The 21,256-nt window shown below is 56.9% G+C and overlaps 1 protein-coding gene across 1 annotated transcript; it reads left to right on the top strand.

Annotated features, from left to right (window-relative positions):
- Positions 1 to 8,196: 8,196 nt before the first annotated feature.
- LOC134523473 (tektin-3-like) lies at positions 8,197 to 14,729 on the top strand (the record flags this gene model as incomplete). The annotated part of the gene is made up of 7 exons (XM_063352427.1): positions 8,197 to 8,775; positions 9,334 to 9,417; positions 10,070 to 10,140; positions 10,422 to 10,565; positions 11,422 to 11,644; positions 12,865 to 13,019; positions 14,528 to 14,729. Coding segments are annotated over exons 1-7 (1,458 nt in total), but the record flags the coding sequence as incomplete, so codon positions are not given.
- Between the last annotated feature and the right edge of the window lie 6,527 nt (positions 14,730 to 21,256).

Below are 21,256 nucleotides of genomic sequence, written 5' to 3'. Positions count from 1 at the left end.
ACCCCCCCAACTCCAAAACCACCCCCCCACACCAATTTCTGCACGATCTGGGTTTATTTGATGTCACTATGGTATGGAGAACACTGAAAGTTGCAGAATTTGACACCAAAAACTGTAGAATCGTGCTCCTCTTCTGTTGGGGAAGATACTCAACTTCCCACCCTCAATACTCTTCAGGCTGCAGCGGGGCACGGATGTGAATCTCGGTGGGGGAACTGTCTCATGGATTTATACAACTCTGGCGTTCTATTCTTTGAAGCCTTCTCGACACGCATAGAGCATATTGCGCTTCTGCGTTATTTCCAAGCAAACAGTGATGATGTTAAGATGTCTGCCTACAGTGTTTGTTAGATGTCGGTTCCTTCTCTTGCCACAGTTCTCAAGTCTTTGCAGGTACAAAGGTTTTCAAACAATCCCTAACGGAACCACCTGAAAAAGCCTGTGGACCCAGTTTTCTGACACCTTCTGCCCAAGTCAGGAGCCCAAAGAGCAGCACCTGGGAATGGGCAGCGGGGGCAGGAGGAACGGCTGCCCTGGGGAACGTGCAAAATGATGGCAACAAGTGAGGCCAGAAAGTCACCATGTGGCCCTTTTCACGCCTCATCTTTCAAAAATCTTATGTTCCTTCTTATTTCACACATGCCTTCACTGAGCACCCTGGAAACCCCTGCCCCAAGAGCCAAAACTGGTGGTGATTAGCTTGGAGAGAAAACCAACCTTGAATGAGAAACTCCTTCTGTGGGGGTCTGAGTCCTCTAACTCCCACCCGGGGTCACAAGGAATGATGGCAAAGGAGGCTGCACGGAGAAAACAGGAGCGCAACGACACAAACAGGCTCAGTGCAGGCGGACAGCATTGGAGAATTCTAGGAGGTTGACTGCTAAGCAGTTTTTAAAGTGACTACATGCTTCCTTGGTCGACAGCAGACACTCCAGTCGAGCCTGCCATGTTCTCTGGGATTGTCTCCTTTGGTATGGAAAACCAGAGCGGGAGGAAGAATCCTCCTGACGAGCAAGCAGGTGGCTGAGCGGGCAGCGGCCGAGCCCTGTCCCATCCGCATAGCCCGGCTGGGGAATCCTAGAAATGCCTAGGTTGGAAGGAATCTTTCAGGTCATTGAGTCCAACCATCAACCTAACACCGACAAAACCACCACTAACCCATGTCCCTCAGCACCACGTCTGCCCAGCTTTTTAATAGCTCCAGGGACGGTGATGCCACCACTTCCCTGGGAAGCCTGTTCCAATGCTTCGTAAGCCTTTCTGTGAAGAAATTTTTCCTAATAACCACCCTAAACTTCCCCTGGTGCAACGTGAGGCCATTTTCTCTCATCCTATCGCTTCTTACTCGTGTGAAATGTGCTTAACTGATTCGTGTCAGTGTGGAACAGTGTTAGGGCCACAGGGTGAAGTGTGACCTTTGATTGTTTTGTCTGTATGGCCGCAGACGAGACAGTGTGTCTATCGTGTCTGTGTTTTGCAGGAGCCACCTGGCGAACATTCTAGAATACCAACTTAAACCGGTCCTGTTGGTATCTGCATAGTGACCTGTAAGAGGGGGGATACACCCATTTTTGGCAAGGGCCAACCATTTTAGAGGCAGTTATGAATATGTATTAGTACAGGAGATATAAACCAAAAATGGGGCCTGTAAGGTGTGTGTCTTGGTTGGGCAGAGACCCTCAGGACACCCAGCGCTGTTTGCTTGCCTTTATTCCTTTAATAAATTATAAATTCTAATTGGAATCCTGTTTGCGATTAAATCATTTATCACAAGTCCAACCATCAACCTAACACTGACAAAACCACCACTAACCCATGTCCCTCAGCACCACGTCTGCCCAGCTTTTTAATAGCTCCAGGGACGGTGATGCCACCACTTCCCTGGGAAGCCTGTTCCAATGCTTCGTAAGCCTTTCTGTGAAGAAATTTTTCCTAATAACCACCCTAAACTTCCCCTGGTGCAACGTGAGGCCATTTTCTCTCATCCTATCGCTTCTTACTTGGGAGAAGAAACCAACCCCCAACTCTCTACGCCCTCCTTTCAGGCAGCTGGACAGAGCGAGAAGGTCTCCCCTCAGCCTCCTTTTCTCCAGGCTGAACAACCCCAGCTCCCTCAGCCGCTCCTCACAGGACTTGTTCTCTATAATAAAGTACAGTGTGCCAAGTCCCGTGGGCGAGCACTGAAGAAATGGCCGCCTCTGCCCCCTGCCGCGCCCGCCGGCTCCCCGCTCCCCGCTTCTCCCTCAGCCCGCAGCGCACGAGTCCCCTCAACTCGGGGAAAAAGGGCGGGAAGCGGCGCGCGCCAGACGGGGCGGGGGGGGAAAGGGCGGGAAGGGGCGCGCGCCAGACGGGACGTGGCGTCCTGTCGTGCGGGGAGGGCGTGGTCAGTCGGGGCCGTCCCCGCGCGGCAGCAGCTCGGCCCTGGCCGGCCCGCCGCGACGCCGTGTGGTGTCCGCCCGGGCGGCGGGAGGGAGGCGGCGGCCCGGCCAGCACTGGGGCTGCAGAGAGCGCCAGAGCCCGTCCCCGAGAGGGCTGGCAGCCGAGAGGGCAGCGGCGCGGGGGGGGGGAACGGGAGACGATCTGCTCAGGCTGGCGGCAGGGCTGCGAGGGCCGTGAGAAGGGCTGAGGAGCGCCAGGGAGCCTGAGGCGGGGAGAGGCAGGTGGAACCGTGTTCTGCCCTCCCCGAGACAGGAACGGGAATGGCCGCTAGAAAATGCCCAGTGTGGAGGGGATCCTGTATCCTGCCGCGGCCAGGCTGAGGAGGTGCTGGCAGAGGCAGAAAGGCCTGCCCCACGTATCATGGCCACCTCGTGGAAGAAAAGAGGGGTTAAAGTCGTAGGCGATTCCTTTCTGAGGGCAACAGAGGGTCCCCTATGGCAACATTTCGATGGTGGGATGGCCGGCACGGCACCAGGCTTCCTGGCGTCAGATGGGGTTCACCTTTGTCAAAGGGGGAAGAGGGTCTTTGCTCACGAGCTGGCGGGGCCGATTGACAGAGCTTTAAACTAGGCCTGAAGGGAGAGGGGGACAGTATCAGGCTTGCCCGTGACAAGCTGTGGGACGACACGCCAAGGTTGGAGGAGCAGGGTGCCAGCGAGGGCCCGCAGCCTGTTGCTCTGAGACGCTTTGGTGACGCTGCCGCACACTTGCAGTCATAGAGAGATGAGGCAGGGGCTGCCGAGGTCCCAGGAGCCAAGAGGGAAACACCAGTGCCAATACCCCAAAGGAACCTAGGGGCGTTCCTCGAAGAAGGTGACATGGCCGACAGCCCAGCTGAAGTGCCGCTCCACCAACACCTGCAGCACGGGCACCAAACAGGAGAGGCTGGAAGCCACTGTGCTGCCAGAATGCTAAACCTAGTTGCCATTATTGAAACTTGGCAGGATGGATCCCATGGCTGGAGTGTGGCTGTTGAAGGTTACAGGCTGTTCAGGAGGAGGGACAGGCAAGGAGGGAGAGGCGTTGGGGTAGCGCTGTATGTTAGGGAGGGTTTGGATTGTCTGGAGTTTAATGATGGTTGGGGGTTTATTGGTAAGAATCGGGGAAGGCCAACAAGGCAGATACCCTGGGGGGAGTCTGTGCCAGGCCAGCCAAGCAGGATGACAAGGCAGATGAAACAGCCTAGAAGTGGGTGGGAGAAGTCTCACAATGGCTAGTCCTTGATCTTGGGGGCCTTCAACTTGTCAGATGGCTGCTGGAAACAGCAGCAGAGAGGAACCAGTCTAGGGGGTTCCTGGAGTGTGTGGAAGAGACCTTCCTGACACTGCTGCTGAGGGAGCCAACTGGGGAAGGTGCCCTGCTGGACCAGTCATTTGTCAGCAGGCGAGGAGTGGTGGGCAATGTGATGGTTGGAGGCTCTTGGGCATAGCGACCCCAAAATGGCAGAGTTTTTGTTCCTTGGGGAGGGAAGGAGTGGGGTCAGCAGAACTCGCTGATCAAAGCGAATGAGAGCAGCATCTCAGGGGTAGAGGCTCTTGCCCATCCCCTAGGTGCTTCCAGAGACACACTCCCTCTTCAGGGGTCCACACTGCTTGGACAATACGGGGGGCTGCTCCCGGACTCTGCCAGCACCACCCTTCCCAGACCAGGTAACTGGACGAAGCCCTTGGAAAGGTGGGGGTGGCTGGAACTGATGGGAAGGTGGGTGTCAGCGCCCAGATCCTCCTGCAGCTGGGGTAGAAGGACCCGAGGGGGTTGCAGAGGAGCCAGAGGGGCTGGGAGCATTAGGGCTTGAGGGACAAGGGACATCCCCTGAGTGGCCCTGTGGAGGCTAAGCCTGCCCGTGCCCCTGCTGGCCAGGCCCATGCTGCAGGAGATAAATCAGCAGGATTTATCCATCAGCAGGAGCTGATGGAGCTGAGGACCTGGGACTGCAGGAAACAGAGCACAAGCTGAAGGAGCTGGATGTGGCGCCTCCCCGGACTGGCTGGGGCCATCAAGCCTCCATGGCACCTGGGCTCCTTGGCTGCATCCATCCCAGCTCAGAGCCCATCCCTTCTCCCCTTCCTGCAGAAACACAAGCTGAGGGCGATACAGCACATGGGGCAGGAGGAGGCAGAGGCGCAGGCAGCACGCCCCGTCTCCAGCAGGGACACCGGAGTGAAGGTGGGGCAGCTTCTCCAGTGCCATGAGAAGCTCCAGGAAAAGGTGAACACCTTCATGTCCTGGCAGGCGGTGGGCAAGCTGGTGAGGCTGCTGCTGAGGAGGAGGAATGTAGGGAGATACTGGTGTGGGGGTCAGATCCCCGTAGCACCACCCTGGGGACACAGGCAGGGTCCTCTGGCACCCAGACCCCCACCCGGAGTAGACAGCTGTGGTCCCTGGACATACAGACCGCAACCCCAAAGGTGCACTAAGGGTCCCCGAGCACCTTGACCACCACCCTAAGGATGCAGCCAGGGTGTCCTAGACTCCAGACCATGACCTTTTGGCTCCAGGTGAAGCTCTCTCTCATCTGGCCAGGGACTGAATGGACTTTCAGACCTTTCCGCAGATCTCCGGGTGCTCACAGTGTCATCGCTGGCATTTTCTGCCTCTTTTGGTTAAAATGTGGCTGGTCAAACCCTGCTAGTGGGTTCCTCTAGTGTCTTAGCAGAGAGCATGGCTTCTCCTCCCGCACCCTGTTGAGGAGAAATAACTGGACTCCAGACGATCCAATGTGAATCAACAGAAGCCGTTTATTAAGCACCGATCATCATCTTTTATGCCTTGTGTTGTAGCCGTACACGCGACTCGCTTATTTCTGATTAGCCAGTTACACTGTCCACACGCTGTGCATGCAGTTCGTTCACACATCAGATTGGTTACAAGAATTCGCATAGTAAATTGCTTAGTCATTAGCACAACATGTTTTCTACCTTCTCAGTTCCCGTTTTTCCCATGTACTAATTCCATCTTCTACCGCCTGTTTTGCTCTTAATCTAATCTCTCACAGTAGGGAGGCTGGCTCACATGGCCGTTTTCTCTCAGATACATTCCTACAATACCCCCTTTTTCTTCTTGAGCCAGCCAGACCTTATGCATGGCATTTTCTATCATGTCAGTCACTTTGCGGAGAACACACGAGGCTGCCATAATCAATAATAATATAACCAACAATAGCATGAGCCCTTGCTTTAGTAAATCTGATAACCATCCCGTTATACGCCATGAGCTTAACCAATCATCGAAACTGTTTTTGACCACTTTTAATTTGGACATGTTATCCTTCAGCTCCCGTAACTGCTTATGAATGGATGATGAGTGGTCGGAAAGGTTCATACAACACATACCTTCAAAACCTTCACATCCATGACCCTGAGCTAACAGCAAAAAATCAATAGCCGCTCGATTTTGCAACGTAGCATGCCGAATGCTATCAACATCAGTCAGCAAGCTAGATTTGCGTTGCCCATTGACGGTGCTGGGGGTTGTCCAGGCAAGGGATCAAGTTGCCCAGCAAAGGCACTAGGATGCACGCAGTCTGCACTGACTTGCCCAGGGGTGGCACTGGGTTGCCCACTGAGGGCCGTGAGTTCATAGGATCATAGAACGTCTCAAGTCGAGGAGACCCATGAGGATCATCGAGTCCATCTCCCTGCTCCTTGCAGGACTACCTAAAACTAAAGGATATGACTAAGCTGCTCAACAGTTGCCCAAAAGCTGCACTTGGTTGCCCAGGGGCTGCAAAACCTGCCCATGGAGGGCAGTAGGTTGTCCAGGGCAGGATCTAGGATGCCATGTGAGGGTATTTTCTTGCCCAGGGCTGGCCCCGGCTTGCCCATCCACAGCAATGCGTTGCCCAGCGGCTGCATCGGGTTGCCAGAGCGGCTGCAGGGAGTTGCCCGCGTAGAACCCGGTTACTGAGCACCCTGCGCCAGCGGCAACGCTGCCCTGGTTCTGTGACACAGAGGGCACTGGGGATGCTGCAGTGTCTGGCAGTGCTGCCACCCAACCTGACAGCACAGCACTGAGTAGCAGCCCCCCCCGCACACCCCCAAGCCTCTGCAGGGTGAGTATGTCCCTGAACTGGGAGGGAAAAAACCGGGTCATTCTCCTAATCCCCCTCCATATCTCTTCTGTCCTCTAAATGTACCCGGATGAGGTGGTCGGGGCTCCTGTCGTGTGTCCGTGTTCAGGGGTGGCACAAAGTGTCGCCCTGGGATGGCTTATCCCAAGGGGGATGCAGGGGCATTTATTTCAGCTGGAAATGCAGGGAAAAGTAGCCCTGGGCCGTTCCCAAGGGGTTTTCCCTCCCTTTCCTAAACGTGTGTCTGTCAGTATCTGAAAGGGCAGAGTTTATTTGTGGGGGTGGGAGCCAGGGAAGCTGCCTCCCACCCTCCCAAGGCTGTTTCTCAGGTATAAAGCGGCACGGAGCTAGGGAAAGCGCCGTCATTTATCCCTAGCCGGGACAAAAGGGCTGAAGGGAGCGGTTTGTGGGAAGCGGCACACACGGTGGTTTCTGTTGGACCTGAGCGCAGACATTTCGTCCTCGGTTCTGCCAAACTGCCTCGGAGGGTCGTGTTTGCGAAAGCTTTTTTTTCTGCTAAATTTGAGGGTGTGAGTTTCCCGCTGCCTGTCCCACAGCCACTCCCATCAGGGATCTTGCTGTAGCACACCCGTGTCCTCATCTTCCCCTGGGGCTCCGAGCCAGGCTGGGAGCAGTGGGGACGGGACGGTGTTAGGGGAAGGACACGTCAGGCTGGCTACAACAGCCGTATTGAGGGACTTATTCCTGCCCGTGGGTGACACTTGTAACCTCACAAGAGCTTCGTACCGAGCACCACGTACCCCTCCGGAGTGTTTGTCCTCAGATGAGGTGTGTTTGGTGGCCCCCTGCCTTATCTTGCTGATAACCATCGATTGACAGCCTCAAGCTGGAGAGGACAATATGCAATTCTTGGTAGCAAAATCTTCATGTGTGGCCATTCCTCCTAGGGCTACTGCAAGGCTGGTGTTTCCCAAGCGCTCTGAAAAGACTGTGGGCCATCTCCTTCCCACGCACACTGATCTTACACCAGGTGAGCCATCGACACCTTTCCTCCTTTGCAAGGCAAGAGGCGGCCCCTCTTTTGAGGCTGAAATAGGGGTGTGGGGGGGTCAAATTTGGATATAGTCCTGCAAAGCTCAGCTCACCTGCAGGCTCCTCACTCCAGCATTTAAGGCAAGGGAAGATAGAGGGGGTGAGGATGGAGTCCCTCACCCACCCACAAACGGCGCTGGGCCGGTAGCAGATGTGTGTCCAAAAGGGACGCAGCTCTCGGGGCTGGGAATGGAACTTTTACAGAGAAAATGACCTCTGGAGTATCAGAAGATCAGCAGCTACGCCAGCCAAAAGAAACAAAGGAACAGCAGAGAAGGAGCAACTCCAGTTTGACTGGATTGACAGATTTAAGGAAAAGGAAGGCACGGTATCTGTCATTCTCCTTACGGCCGTGATTTGTTTTTCTCCGCATTCCATGACCTGATGCTAGATACTAACAACAAAGTCAAACACTTTTATATACAAATGTTTGGGATGCTGTCAGGAGGGATTTGTTTTCAAGGGGTTTAGGCCTGTTCAGGCGCTGTGAGGGCGCTCTGTGCGTCGCTGTTTGTGTTTGCAGTTGCGGGTGTTGCTGTAAGAAGTAAGGCAAGTGCAGGAGGTTGCTGAGGTTGTCCTCTCTCTCCTCCTCTGTGCAGGACACGGACGGGACACACGAATAGCAGCGGTGGAGCATGGAGTCTGTCGGCTCTCCCTTACCAGCAAAGTTCGCCCATCCCAGAGCCATACCCACCAGGTTTCTCCCTGCCATCCACACCATGGCGTCAAGCTATAAGAACCGATTTCCTTACCGCCCCTTGCCTCAGAGCTACAGCCTCCCCTGGATGCCCAGCACCTACTACAGAACGGCTGCCAGCAAACCAACTTTGGCTGCCTTTTCCGAGAGTTCCCAGGGGATAATTGCCGGCGAGAAGCTTCCATCTGTTTCCACCAGAACGACCGTCTTCACCCGCTACACCCCTGAAGACTGGTACAAGTCCAACGTGACCAATTACAGGGAGTCGGAGACCTCCCAGAAGAACGCGGAGCGCCTGAGAGCCGATACCTCCCGCTTGATTGACGACAAATACCAGCAGACCAAGAAAACCCAAGTAGAAAGCACCAAAAACCTGGGAGTGCGCGCCAATGACATCGCGTTTTGGAAATCGGAGCTCTGCCACGAGCTAGATGAGGTGATCGGGGAGACCAACGCGCTCACAGAGGTGAAGACCAGGCTGGAGAGAGCCTTGGCCGAGGCGGAGGCCCCTCTCCGGGTAAGCACCCGTCCCGGCGCGCTGCAAGCTGTAGCCTACTGCTGAAACATCTGCAGCCCTTCAAACGTCTCATTAAGTTTCACTGCAGCTCCGGAACGTCTAGAAAGCTTTTATTAAGAGGCCATTAGTTAAGTTAGTAGTAACCAAACCCCCCTTGCCATCTGCTGGATCCCCTATCAGCCCAGGCTGAGCACGTCAGAGCAGCGTTTGCTTAACTCAATATTTTTAGACGCGGTACATCCAGAGTCCTGATTTGGGAGACAAAAGCCCATGTCTTACCATGAGGCTCTGGCGACGTCGGCGTCAAGGCTGACACAGGTCCCCCGTTTCAGCTGTGGCTGCACCAGGGACACATCTGCTCCCTCATGATGGTTTAATGCTGATGTTGCATCTCGCCTGCTCCTTGTCAGCTAAACCAGCTGCCCCAGGCCACTTTTTTCCCCCTCTTGTCATCTCCGTGCCCACCTAGAATTTCTTTTCTCACATTACTGGAGATGGGGACAGTCCCCATAGAGAGCCCTGCCCCTGCAGCCAGCGGTGATGGCGTGTCCCCAACAGGTCGCTCAGGAGTGCTTACTTCACCGGGAGAAGAGGATGGGCATCGACCTGGTCCACGACAACGTGGAGGAACAGCTCTTAACAGTAAGTTGGGCAACTCAGATCATGCGTTGAAGCTATTTTTACTGGATTTCAAAGTTATGGGATTTGGAGCACTGATCACCTGCCTCCAGCAGCCGGAGCTTCACAAAGGCAATGGGTTTGTGCTGAAGTCAAGTGAGCTGAGAGCAACACACTTCCTCCGGTGGAGCTGAATGTGTCTCAGAAATTCAGCCTGGGCATTTACACCGAAGTCAAGTCCATCTCCTCTTGTCCCGTACGGATGGGATTCCTCCTGGGGAGGAAAACATTTTGGGAGCAAAAAGGGCAGGTGCTGATCTGGGGATGGAGGTGTGTAGTGGTCCAGGGAACCGCTCTGCCTCTCCACACCAGGATGTGTCCCTGTCCCTGCAGTGGGACTAACCACCGCTTGACACTGAGGTCAAGGTGAAAAAATCCTTATTGACCCACCCTGAAAGGGAACACAAAGGCCGTGGCTGCAGCCACAGCACCCTTCTGTCCCCTCCAGGGCGCTGGGCGCAGGCTCAGCTGCGAGTTTTCCTGCCTGTTTGCTTTGGGCAGGAAGACAAGCAGGCAAGTTCTTGCTGTGTGCAGGGTTGGAGAGGTCCAAGGGGAGGAGTGTGACCAGGACGAGTGAGTATGGACGCTGATGGGGTCCTCTTTTGCCTTTGCCCAGGAAGTCGATGTCATCAGGTCGTGCCAGGAGAAGATGCAGCAGGTCCTGGACAAGGCCAAAGCCCAGATCACGTAAGGAGGAGCTCCTTCTCTCATGTCGTAGGGCTGATGTGCATTTGTGGTCACAGCAGAAGCCCAGCAGAACCCCAGCAGATGTGAAGCCCCAGAAGAAGCCTGTCTCTCCCCACACCCCGCGGGCGTAAAGCCCATGGAGGCTCCATGGCATGCGGGCGGTGATGCTCGTGGGAGGACAGAGCTGCGCGGGGGGCCGGGAGCTGCTGTGGGGAGTGGAACGGGGAGGAAGCCATTCCACCCGTACGTCCCCACCGATGGCTGCTGTTTGCATGTTGAAGGTCCAACCGGGTGGCCCAGCACAACCTGGAGAAGGATCTGGCCGACAAGCAGGTGGCCCACCGGATCGACGACAGGTGCCACCACCTGATGAACACCTCCCAGGGCATCAGTTACTACCGAGGGGTGGAGCAGGTCGATGCCACGTGAGTGCACGCTGTCGGTCCCCAGCAGCAAGCTGTCCCCGGGATACGCGGTGCCTCTCCCTGGCAGGGAGCTGCTTGTCCCCAACCCAGATCCATCCGGCCTGGAGACACCTCCCTCAGAGCGGTCATTTCTCTCCGCTCCCCGGAAAGGGAGCACAACCCTCTGCTGACAGTTGGATGCCAAACATCCAGAGGGTGAAAGCCAGTCCCACCTCATTAAACATTCTACCAGGGGTTGAGAGATCAGCCTGCCAATTAATTCAGCGGAGCACCTCTGCTGAAACAGCTCACTAAGTTTATGCATATTTTCAAAGATGTGTCTTAGTTGTTGCTAGGCGATGTTTATACTTTTCAAGGACTCTTTTCAGCTTCCCATAGAAGTGAGGAGGAGCATAGGCAGAACAAGGGAAAGGCCAACGGAATATTCCGTACCATAGATGCCATGCTCAGGATATAAATGGGGGTTGGTGCGGGGTGGGAATATGCGGTCGGGGCTCGGGAAGGTGCCAGTTCACTGGGTGGTGAGAGTGACTTCTCTCATTATTATTATTATTATTATTATTACTATTATTATTATTGTTCGTTTCTCTTATTGTTCTATTAAACTGTCCTTATCTCCACCCACGAGTTTTTCCCTTTCCCTTTCCCCTCCTTTTCTCCCTCTTCTCCCTTCTGGGGGGAAGGGGGAGAACTGCACCAGCGCATGCGTGGTCCTGGCTGCTGGCTGGGGTTAAACTATGACATACAGTCCAATTAAAAGTGTAGATTTAAGCTATAGTGAATCCACGCTGCTCCCTGGCAGGGTCCATGCCTGCCCACATCCAGCTTACCGGGGGCCTCTCCTTTTCCCCGCCAGGATCTCGGTGCCGCAGTCCTGGGCCAAGTTCACCAACGACAACATCCTCCGCTCCCAGAGCCAGCGGGCGGCCTCCGCCAAGCTGCGGGACGACATCGAGAACCTGCTGGCGGTGATGGACAGCCAGATGTGGAAGCAGTTCAACACCGTGAATGTCACCTTCACCAACCGCATCGCCGAGACGGCCGATGCCAAGAGAAAGATTCAGACCCACCTGGCCAAGGTAGCCTGAACCCCTCCCTTTTGGTGTGACACTGTCACTTCCCGGTGACACCTCCAAAGCGCGACCCTCCACGCAGACCTGGCCCCAGCAGAGGAACGGTCACCACAAGAACCTGGTTATAGCATCATTTAGAATCATAGAGCCATAGGATGTGTTGGGTTGGAAGGGACCTCTCAAGGCCACCTAGTCCAACCCCCTGCAGTCAGCAGGGACATCTTCAACTGGATCAGGTTGCTCAGAGCCTCATGCAGCCTGGCCTTGAATGTCTCCAGTGATGGGGCCTCCCCCACCTCTCTGGGCAACCTGGGCCAATGTCTCACCACCCTCAGTGCAAAGAACTTCTGCCTAATGTCTCATCTAAACCCGCCCTGCTCTAGTTGAAACCATTGCCCCTCGTCCTCTCGCTACATGCCCTTGCAAACAGCCCCTGCCCAGCTTTCTTGGGGACTTTCTTCTTGGAGCAGGATGAGTTGACAGTGTAATTTCATCCCAAGGGATGCTGCCCGTTGCTCATCCCAGCTGACAGCCTGCTAGCACAGGGATTTCCAGCAGAAAATGCCAGCGCTACTTGCATCAGCGCTAGTTACTTCAGAGGCGCTGGCTGCCCTGCAGAAGGGCTTTACTGGGACTCTGCTGGGGTGTCTGCTGTGGGGTTTGCAGCTTTGCTGCTCCTCCAAGGACGTGTTTTCGGTCTCAGCGCTCTGTGGTTGCTGCACAGGTATCGGTGTGTTTGCTCCGCCAAGCAGATGAAGTGGAGATCAGCCATGGGCAGCAGGCTCGCACCACTGGCTCTCATGGAAAGCTTCCTGAAAAGTGCTCGGCACAGATTAACCGAGCAGAAACTGGGCTTGCAGCATCGCGGGCTGGTGCCACATCCTTCAGCGAGCAGCATCCACCAAAAACCTGCCCTCTGTTAGTTGCTAGTGATGGACGATCAGTTCCTGCAAGCAGTAATTTTGGGGAGCGGGTAATTCAGTAGATCCATCACTGCTCCAAAACCTCCTCTGATGTGACAGCAAGAGCAAAGAGAGGCTTTTCCCCGCAGAGAAATGGCTGCTGGATCTGTGCCTCCATCTATGGCAGAGCGAGAGCAGTCTGAGCCCGGGGTCTGCTAATTGAACTTGTTTTTTTTCTGCAGATGGATGGCAGAAAAGGGAAATCCTGTTGCCGCTGGAGAATATATTTTTTAAATTTATGCATGTGTTTCTTTCTTACGCCAGACAGTGCAGGAAATATTCCAGACGGAGAGGAATATAGAAGCCATCCAAAAGGCCATTAGGGACCAGGGGCCTCCATTAAAGGTGGCTCAGACCCGGCTGGACCAGCGCACTCGGAGGCCAAACATGGAGCTGTGCCGGGACACTGCCCAGCTGCGGTAAGGCAGGAGCGCGGGGCCGGCGGGGACCTCGAGGGCTCACGGGTGGTAGCACTCGGGAGCATCGCTGGATGACAAAATTAATCATGGGGGGTTGCTTTTTTTTCCTAAAGAGTCCTTCCAGAAGTGCACCGACATAATCAAAAGCAATGAGCGGGTATCCCAGCCTTTGGGTGCTGGGAGAGCTCTGCGCCCACAACGGAGGCTGTACCCCATGGCCGGGGGCGGCCTGATGCCACCCCATGAGGGGCCGGATTTTTCCTACTTGCGTCAACCCCGTCTTCTCTCCTGCCTGCTTCCCGGCGGCTGGATGGGCTCAGGTTTGAAGGACAAGCCCTTTACTCTCCAACAGGCTCATGCTGAGAGCTCTTAGGTCCTTCCTTTTGGGTAACCGCAAGGGTGCAGCTGCTGTGCAAGGTGCTGTGTCCAGTGCTGGGCTCCCTGGTTCCAGAAGGACATGGAACTGCTGGAGAGGGGGCAGCAAAGGGCTACCAAGAGGATGAGGGGACTGGAACACCTCTCTTGTGAAGAAAGGCTGAGGGATTTGGGTCTCTTCAGGCTGGAAAAAAGACGCCTGAGGGGGCACCTTCTCAACGCTTATCAATACTGAAAGGGGGGGTGTCAGGAGGATGGGGCCAGGCTCTTTTCAGTGGTTCCCAGGGACAGGACAAGGGGTAACGGGCACAAACTTGACCATAGGGAGTTCCACCTAAACACGAGGAGGAACTTCTTTGCTGTGAGGGTGGCAGAGCCCTGGCACAGGCCGCCCCGAGAGGTGGGGGAGTCTCCGTCTCTGGAGACATCCCAAACCCGCCTGGAGGCGTTCCTGTGCCACCTGCTCTGGGTGACCCTGCTCTGGCAGGGGGTTGGACTGGGTGATCTCCAGAGGTCCCTGCCAACCCCCGCCAGCCTGGGATTCTGTGCACCACACGGAGAAGCAGTGAGGGCTGTCCTCACCTCCCCTGGGGACACTGGAAATCCTGTCAAGGACAGAGGGAGCTCTTTGGCATTGCACCCCGAGGGGCTGGGGAGGATCAGGCACCCTGAACTTCACACCTCCTCCTGGCAGCCCGCTGGGTGAGGCTCCCTGGGAAGCCTTTTCAAAGCAATTTAAACCCAGCCCCAGAGCCTGTTTGGCATCTCTCACGCCATCCTTTGTTCCATCCTCCACTTGTTTCACCTTCGCTTTTAGCCTCTCCCAGCTGTCCTCTTTCGCTGCGGGTGCACCCGTGGGTGTGGGGAGGACCCTTGCCCGGGGAAATCCAGGAGGGTGAGCCAAGAAACCCACAAAACCAAACAGGAACGGGAAACCACAGCTGCTCGTCCCTCTGCTTGGTGGCACCTCCTGCTCTGGCAGACGCGGCTGCGCGTTGCCAAAGCCTTCGAGCAGATGTTCACTGAGCGCGGTGAAGGGGGAAAACCCATGCCCCAGGGGCCCATCAGCAACGCCATGCTAGAAACCACCCGTGTGACGGGACTTCTAATGAGGGCTCCTTGCTGTTTTCCAGCCTTGTCAACGAAGTCCGTGACATCCATGAGACGGTGCAGACTCTTCAGCAGCAGCTGAGAGACAGCCAGGACACCTTGCAAATGCTGGTTCGTGCCAAGGCTGTCCTGCAGCACGACCTGGCCGTCAAAGCCAACTCCCTGTTCATCGACCAGGAGAAGTGCATGGGGATGCGCAAGACCTTTCCCAGCACCGCGCGGCTGCTGGGTCCCATCTAGGCTGGGCTCAGCCCACCCCACGGCATCCGTTGCCAGAGTTATCAGTTTTCCCTATATGCTTTAAAGAGTACATGATTAAACTTCCACTTCCTGATGGAAGCCTGGTTAGAAATTAAATTATCACTTTGCATGTCACATGGTCTACCAGGATTATTTTTTTGTTCCCTTTGGTTTTTCTCTTTCCACTGCTCTTTCACGGTGTGCCAGAAAGTAACTGAAAATATCCTGGATGCAACTAAGAGCAAATCCACCCACGGGGATTCATTCCTACCCATTCGGTCTGTGATTTTAGGAGAAAAAGTGTCGTGTCCTCCTCCATTGGAGACTGATGTGGAAAAAGCACAGGGTGAAGCCATGTCTCAAATCACCTCCTTGTCCTCCATGGGCCTTAGCGTGGCTTTTAGGAGGATCTGCCCCATGACCTTCCCAGGCACAGAGGTGACGCCGACAGGTCCGTACCCTCCTTTCCACCCTTTTTACAAATTGGTGCAATGTTTCCCTTTTTCCAGTGCCCGGGGACTTCACCTGATGCCATGACTTTTCAAATACCACCTTCTTGCAGGAACACCCCTTGATTCCTTTGGGGTATTGCACCGGTGTTTCCCTCCTGGCTCCTGTGACCTCAGGAGCCCCCGGCTCATCTCTCCAAGACTTCAAGCGTGAGGCAGCGTCACCAGCGCGTCTCAGAGCAACAGGCCCTCGCTGGCACCCCGTCCCTCCAACCTTGGCATCTCATCCCACAGGGACAGCCCGATATTGTCCCCCTCTCCCTTCAAGCCTTGTTTAAAGCTCTGTCAATGAGCCCCGCTACCTCCTGAGCAAAGACCCTCTTCCCCCTTGGAGGTGGGTGGGGAGACACTGGTCCAGGTTGCCCGGAGAGGTGGGGGAGGCCCCATCCCTGGAGACATTCAAGGCCAGGCTGGATGAGGCTCTGAGCTACGTGATCTAGTTGAAGATGTCCCTGCTGACTGCAGGGGGGTTGGACTAGATTCCCTTGAGAGGTCCCTTCCTACCCAACACATTCTGTAATTCTGTGTACTTTCTAACCACTTTTTTGGGGAAAATATGTCAAGGGCTCTCAAAAGAGGCAGTTAAAGCACTTTAGTTTCTGCAGAGCCCGTTTTGATGTTGGAAATAACAATGCCAATGATGTAAATTAGCTAGCAGGAATTTGGAGTGAGGGTCCCTGGGTGTGATGGTGCTGTTACCTGAAATAAAATCTCTCGAAACCAAAAGTAGTTTAGAGAGGAAATTGCTTTATTTGCCACCAGCCTGAACAGATCCTCCACAGGGAGGTCCTGCAGGCCCAGGTGCCAGAGCATGGCCAGCAGCAGTCTGCGCAGGGCCACGAAGTCGATGGCCCTGACCTTGGTCGTCCCGATGGCGACATCCAGCAGCTGGGCCAGGCTGAGCCGGGCCATGGCTGCTGCCGTGCCTGAAACGACAGAGGGACTTGAGCGGGACCTGAGCTCCTGGGGAGTGGGAGAAAGAGCTGCCCAGGGGGCCCTTTCTGCCTGGGGGAGACTGGGATGGGTGGGAGGGATGGGCAGTCAAAGCCTTCCTCCTCCTCCCCTCGTCCTCGTCCTCCTCCCTGTGCGCGTCCTCCTTGTCCTCGTGCTTCTCCTCCTCCTCCTCCTCCTCTGTTGCCTCCTAGCAGCAGAGTGGTCACAGCGGTGGGACGGGTGACAAGGGACAATGCAGCGTCCCCCGTTGCTGGGCGATGCCCCGCTCCCGGCCGGTCCTTGGGATGGGGTTATCCACAGGCATGGGAGAGGCCGAGGGTCCCGGCTGCCTTTTCCACCTCCATCCCTGAGGCGCAGCTGGCGCAGGCTGATCTGTGGCCGCAGCCAGCGCAGCCCGAGCCCGGGCAGAGGCAGCTCCCTCGCAGGGCTGTCCCGGTCACTCAGCCCGCTCCGGTGACACGTCCCGCAGGAGACCAGGCCCCGCTGGGAACCACCACCAATATTTTTTTTTTGAGGAATCGAAGTGCAAGACAGATTTTACCTTCTCCCTTAGACATCAAAGACTGCTGGTGACAGCACCAACTCCCTTTGATTTCTAGCATCTTGCTCCAAAGCAAAGAGCCACAGAAGCAGGGAAAAAGAAACGCAAATAAACACGAGCTGCCAGACAAGCCTAGGAAGGATTCAAACACTGGGAAAAACTCTGAATCCGAGTGATCTGTCAGACAAGTACGTAGGAAAAGAATCAGCAAGAGCTTCTTTTCCCTTACAGCCCTCCAAGCCCGACCATTCCACAGAGAGGGCACTGCCATCTCCCTCCTTCAGTGAGGCACTCCAAGAGAGTTCCCAGGAAAGGAGGCGGGTGGGGAAGCAGGAAAGGGAGCAGAGAGTTGCTCTTCTAAAAGATACGAGAGATCCGTTTTCAGGCACTGGAGCAACAGCCACAGCTGGGCTCCGAGCATCCAGTGGGGCCAGGGGTTGCAGGTGTGGGACGCAGTTGGGATCCCTGGTGACTGGTCCAGCTCTTGCAGGTGGCTTGGGACCCCAAAAGCATCCGTGACCCACTTGATGCCCACCCTCTCCTCTCCCCGGCAGATGGAGGTGCTGCAACCCCCAGCAACACGCCGGCCACACTGCCCAACTTCCCGGGTGCTCTGGACACGTTCTCCAAGCTGTGGACCTCGAAGAGCCTGCAGAGCATGAACAGCCCCAGCCCCTCCATGGCCTGCTCCCCACGGGCAGCTGCAGCCCCTCTGGACATCCTCGCCCCATGGCCACCAGCCCACCTGGCCCCCGTGCCCCCCACCTGCCCCCCCCGCAAAGGCCCTGGCCACCATGGACGGCCAGAGACAAAGCTGGGTTGGTGAGGGGGGAGAATCGGGGGGTCTGGGCCAGTGTGTTGGGAGCGGGGAGTCCCCCAGAAACACACGGGAATCATTGTCTGGGTCTTGTTGTTATATTTAAGTAGAAGCCTCTCCTCTGGCTTCCAAAATTCAGCACGGCTTCTTGCACAGACCCCCCTGAACACCCCCTCACCCCGTCCTCCCTCCTCTGCACCTCTGCAGGGCAGGGGGGAAGCAGAAGTGGGGGCTGTGATTTGTCAACGTGATGCCCCCCCCAGCCTGTGAGCACCGTTCCTGGCCCTTCCCTGGGCAAGAGGGGAGCTGGGGGGGTTTAGTTTTCAAATCAACCTTGCTTAAAACAAGAAAAAAAACAACCCACCCAAGACCCCAGTAAAAAACAGTTACAAGTTTTTTTATTAATTAAAGAAGAATTATTAATTTAATTATTTAATTAAGATTGATGAACTTAAAAAAAAAATGAAAAATCCCGTTCATAACACCAGCTGTTCCTGGCTGGCTGCCTGGGTGCTGGGTCCGTCCCGTGGGGCCCCTGCTCAGCAGGCAGCTGCTCGTCCAGCCGGTCCCTGCAGGTGTGGCCGTCCTTCCCCAGCAGATCCCTCACGTTGTGCTGGAAGGAGAGAGCGGGCTGGCTGAGCCCCGGGGCCGAACTCCGCATCTGGGGAAACTGAGGCACGGCTCCCCGAGATGCTCAGCATCTCCCTCCCAGCCTCAGTCGCCCCTTTTGCATCCTTACCATCGTTATTCCTACCTTGCCGGGGAGCAGGAGGGGCTGGAAGGCTGTGGGGGGCTGGAGGAGGTGCATGTGCTGCAGTGGGGTGGTGTCCTTGTGCGAGCCCCCGCAGCTGCGTGGCACGGTGGGGTCCCTGCCCTCGGCCGCTGGCGCCCTGTTGGACGGGGCACAGGGATGCTCAGTGCCCAGTACTGTGGCAGCCCGTGCTCCAGCCTGCTACGGCAGGGAGGGGGCCAGGGGGTGCTCCCCGGTGGTATCTGTCCCTTCCGTCTCCCCTCCCACTGCGGCAGGAGACCCTCCACCCGTCCAGCCATCCTGGATCTGCTCTTTCCCCACAGCTCCCCAAGCCCAACTTCAGGCTGAGACCCGACAGAACTCGTCACATGTGGCTTCAGCACCCTTGAGACAGAGACCTGGGCCAGGTGGGGCAGTGTGGGCAGGCTGTAAAACCCCACAGAGCGGGGGCAAGCACAGCTGCCCCTGCGCAGCACATCTCTGCTCCCCTGCCCTGCCCAAGCCCCCCTGGAAGCCTCCGCCCCCACCCTGCTCGGGGCAGCGTCCTCAAATTCACAGGCTTGTACCCCATGGCACCTCCATCCCCGCTCTTCCCGCTGGGGAGGGCTCCCTGGGTCCCTGCTGCCGGGCAAGGCTGCGTCGGGGCTTGGCAGGGTCGCACCCCCTAGGCAGACACCCGCACCCCCGTGCCAGCACCCGTCTCCCCCGTCCCACCCACGGTGCCGGGTCCTACTCGGGGCCAAGCAGCCGCATGCTGGGGGGCCGGTCCCAGGACAGGCTGTGGACATGGCTCAGCAGCTACTTTGTCAGCATGCCCACGGATCGCTGGGAAATTGTTCCCGTGCCAGGGACCACGTGGGCACCAGTCGGGGAGCCAGAGGGACCAGGGCGAGCGTTGTGCCTGCAGCCACCACTGACCCCATCGCACTCACTCCTTAATCCCAGCGGCATCCTCAGCCCCTGGCTGCGGCGCCTTCTCCTGGAGCTGCCCCACGATCCTCTTGCCGTGCTCCTCCAGCTGCTGCCGGAAAGCCCCCAGCTCCAGGCGGTCCAGCTGTGGATGGGTGCACACCCTCAGCCAGCCGCCCCGCGATGGGACATCATTGTCCCCGGGGGGGACAGCTGGGAGGGGAGGGCCCTTGCAGGCAAGCCGCCATAGGCCCCCAAGGCCCGATGGTGCCAGTTTTGTGTGGTGGGGACAAGCCAACCCTCACCTTGGAGGCCGTCTCTTCACTGAACTGTTGCTGGACCTTCTCCTGGCCTATAACCTGGCTCAGCAGCTCCTCAATCGCGTCATTCAGCTGCTTCATGCTTGTGTTAAACTCGGTGAAGTTGACATTGGTGGCCAGGGCTGTCTCTGCTTTCTAGCAAGAGGGAAAGGCAGGAGAGCGGTGGGGAAAGGACGGCGGTACGATGGGCAGGGCCAGGTCGTGTCGGGAGGAGAGGGAGAAGCAGCTACATGGCCCTGCTCGCCCTGTCACCCCCGTGGGCTTGGTCCTACCAGCCAAAGGGACCTGGGGGGAAAGAGCAGGACCCGGCGAGGGAAATCCTGGAAATCCTCCCTCCCCTCGGCTGGTTCTGTCACCGAGCACCCAAGGGACCAGGGGTGTTTGTCACCCTGCCTGGGACCCCCTTGGCTGGTGCTGTGGCCCCTCAAGGGTGTAGCACAGCAACTCCCAGCACCGGCTCCTCCTTGTCCGCTTTCTCCTTCTCCAGCCTCTCCAGGGCCTGGAACGGAGCCTTCCCATGCAGACAGCACCCCATGATGCCACGGCAGGGTCAGAGCTGCCTCCCAGCCAGCCCAGAACGCTGGCCTCCTCGGCTTCTCAAACTCCCCCAGGAAAGGCATTTGGAAGCTGTGCAGGGCTGCGAGCAGGTTGGCAGGGGGACAAACGGCTTGTGGTGCCCAGCCTGGGCTCTGCCTGGAGGATGCTCTGACCCCACGGGGCTTTCAGCCACCTACCTCGGTATCTTTGTGCTCCTGGTGACTGTCAGCCAGGACGTCCCCCACGACGGAGCTGAGTTTCTCACAGTCCCCTTGTACCTGCAGCGTGGTGGCCTGGGTGCTCTTCAGCAGTTCTTCATCCTGCTTCAGGGAGGAAGATGAGGAGGCAGTGCCATGCAAGGGGGCAGTGGCTGCCCCGTGGGGACAGACCCAGGTTACTTGGCTGGTGGCCATGGGCTATCAGTGCCAGCAGGACATTTACACCAGACTGTAATTTCCTTCCATGCTGCTGGCTTGTACAAGCCAGTCTGGGGGGCGGTGAGGGGCTCCCCCACGTTACAGCGAAGCACAACCAGCCACGGGGTTCCTAGCAGCCCCCTGCCAAGCCCCCCACACCGGCCTCTCCCTACGTGGCTCCTCCTCGGCAGCTGCTTCACCACCTTGCCCCTGGCTGTGGCCGCAGGGTGGTGGTCTGGGGTCGAGGGGAGCATGGCTGAACCCTTGGGGTGGTGGTCTAGGTTCCCAGGGTTCCCTGGCTGTGTCCTAAGGGTGGTAGTCGGGGGTGCCAGGAACCATGGCTTTGTCCCCAGATCATGGTCTGGGTGCCCAGGGACCGTGGCTCTGTCCCCAGGGTGGTGGTCTGGGGTCGAGGGGACCCTGACTGCACCCTTGCAGCGGTGGTTTGCCTCACCACCTTGCCCACCGCCTGCCAGGACATGAAGGTGTTCACCTTTTCCTGGAGCTTCTCATGGCGCTGGAGAAGCTGCCCCACCTTCACTCCGGTGTCCGTGCTGGAGACGTTGCGTGCTGCCTGCGCCTCTGCCTCCTCCTGCCCCATGTGCTGTATCGCCCTCAGCTTGTTTTTCTGCAGGAAGGGGAGAAGGGATGGGCTCTGAGCTGGGATGGATCCAGCCAAGGAGCCCAGATGCCCTGGAGGCTCGATGGCCCCAGCCAGCCCAGGGAGGTGGCTGGGAACGTCGCCAGAACCACCCCCC

This window comes from Chroicocephalus ridibundus, chromosome 14 (assembly GCF_963924245.1).
Source record: "Chroicocephalus ridibundus chromosome 14, bChrRid1.1, whole genome shotgun sequence".
Lineage (NCBI taxonomy): Eukaryota > Metazoa > Chordata > Aves > Charadriiformes > Laridae > Chroicocephalus > Chroicocephalus ridibundus.
This window is presented reverse-complemented; position numbering and strand designations above follow the sequence as displayed.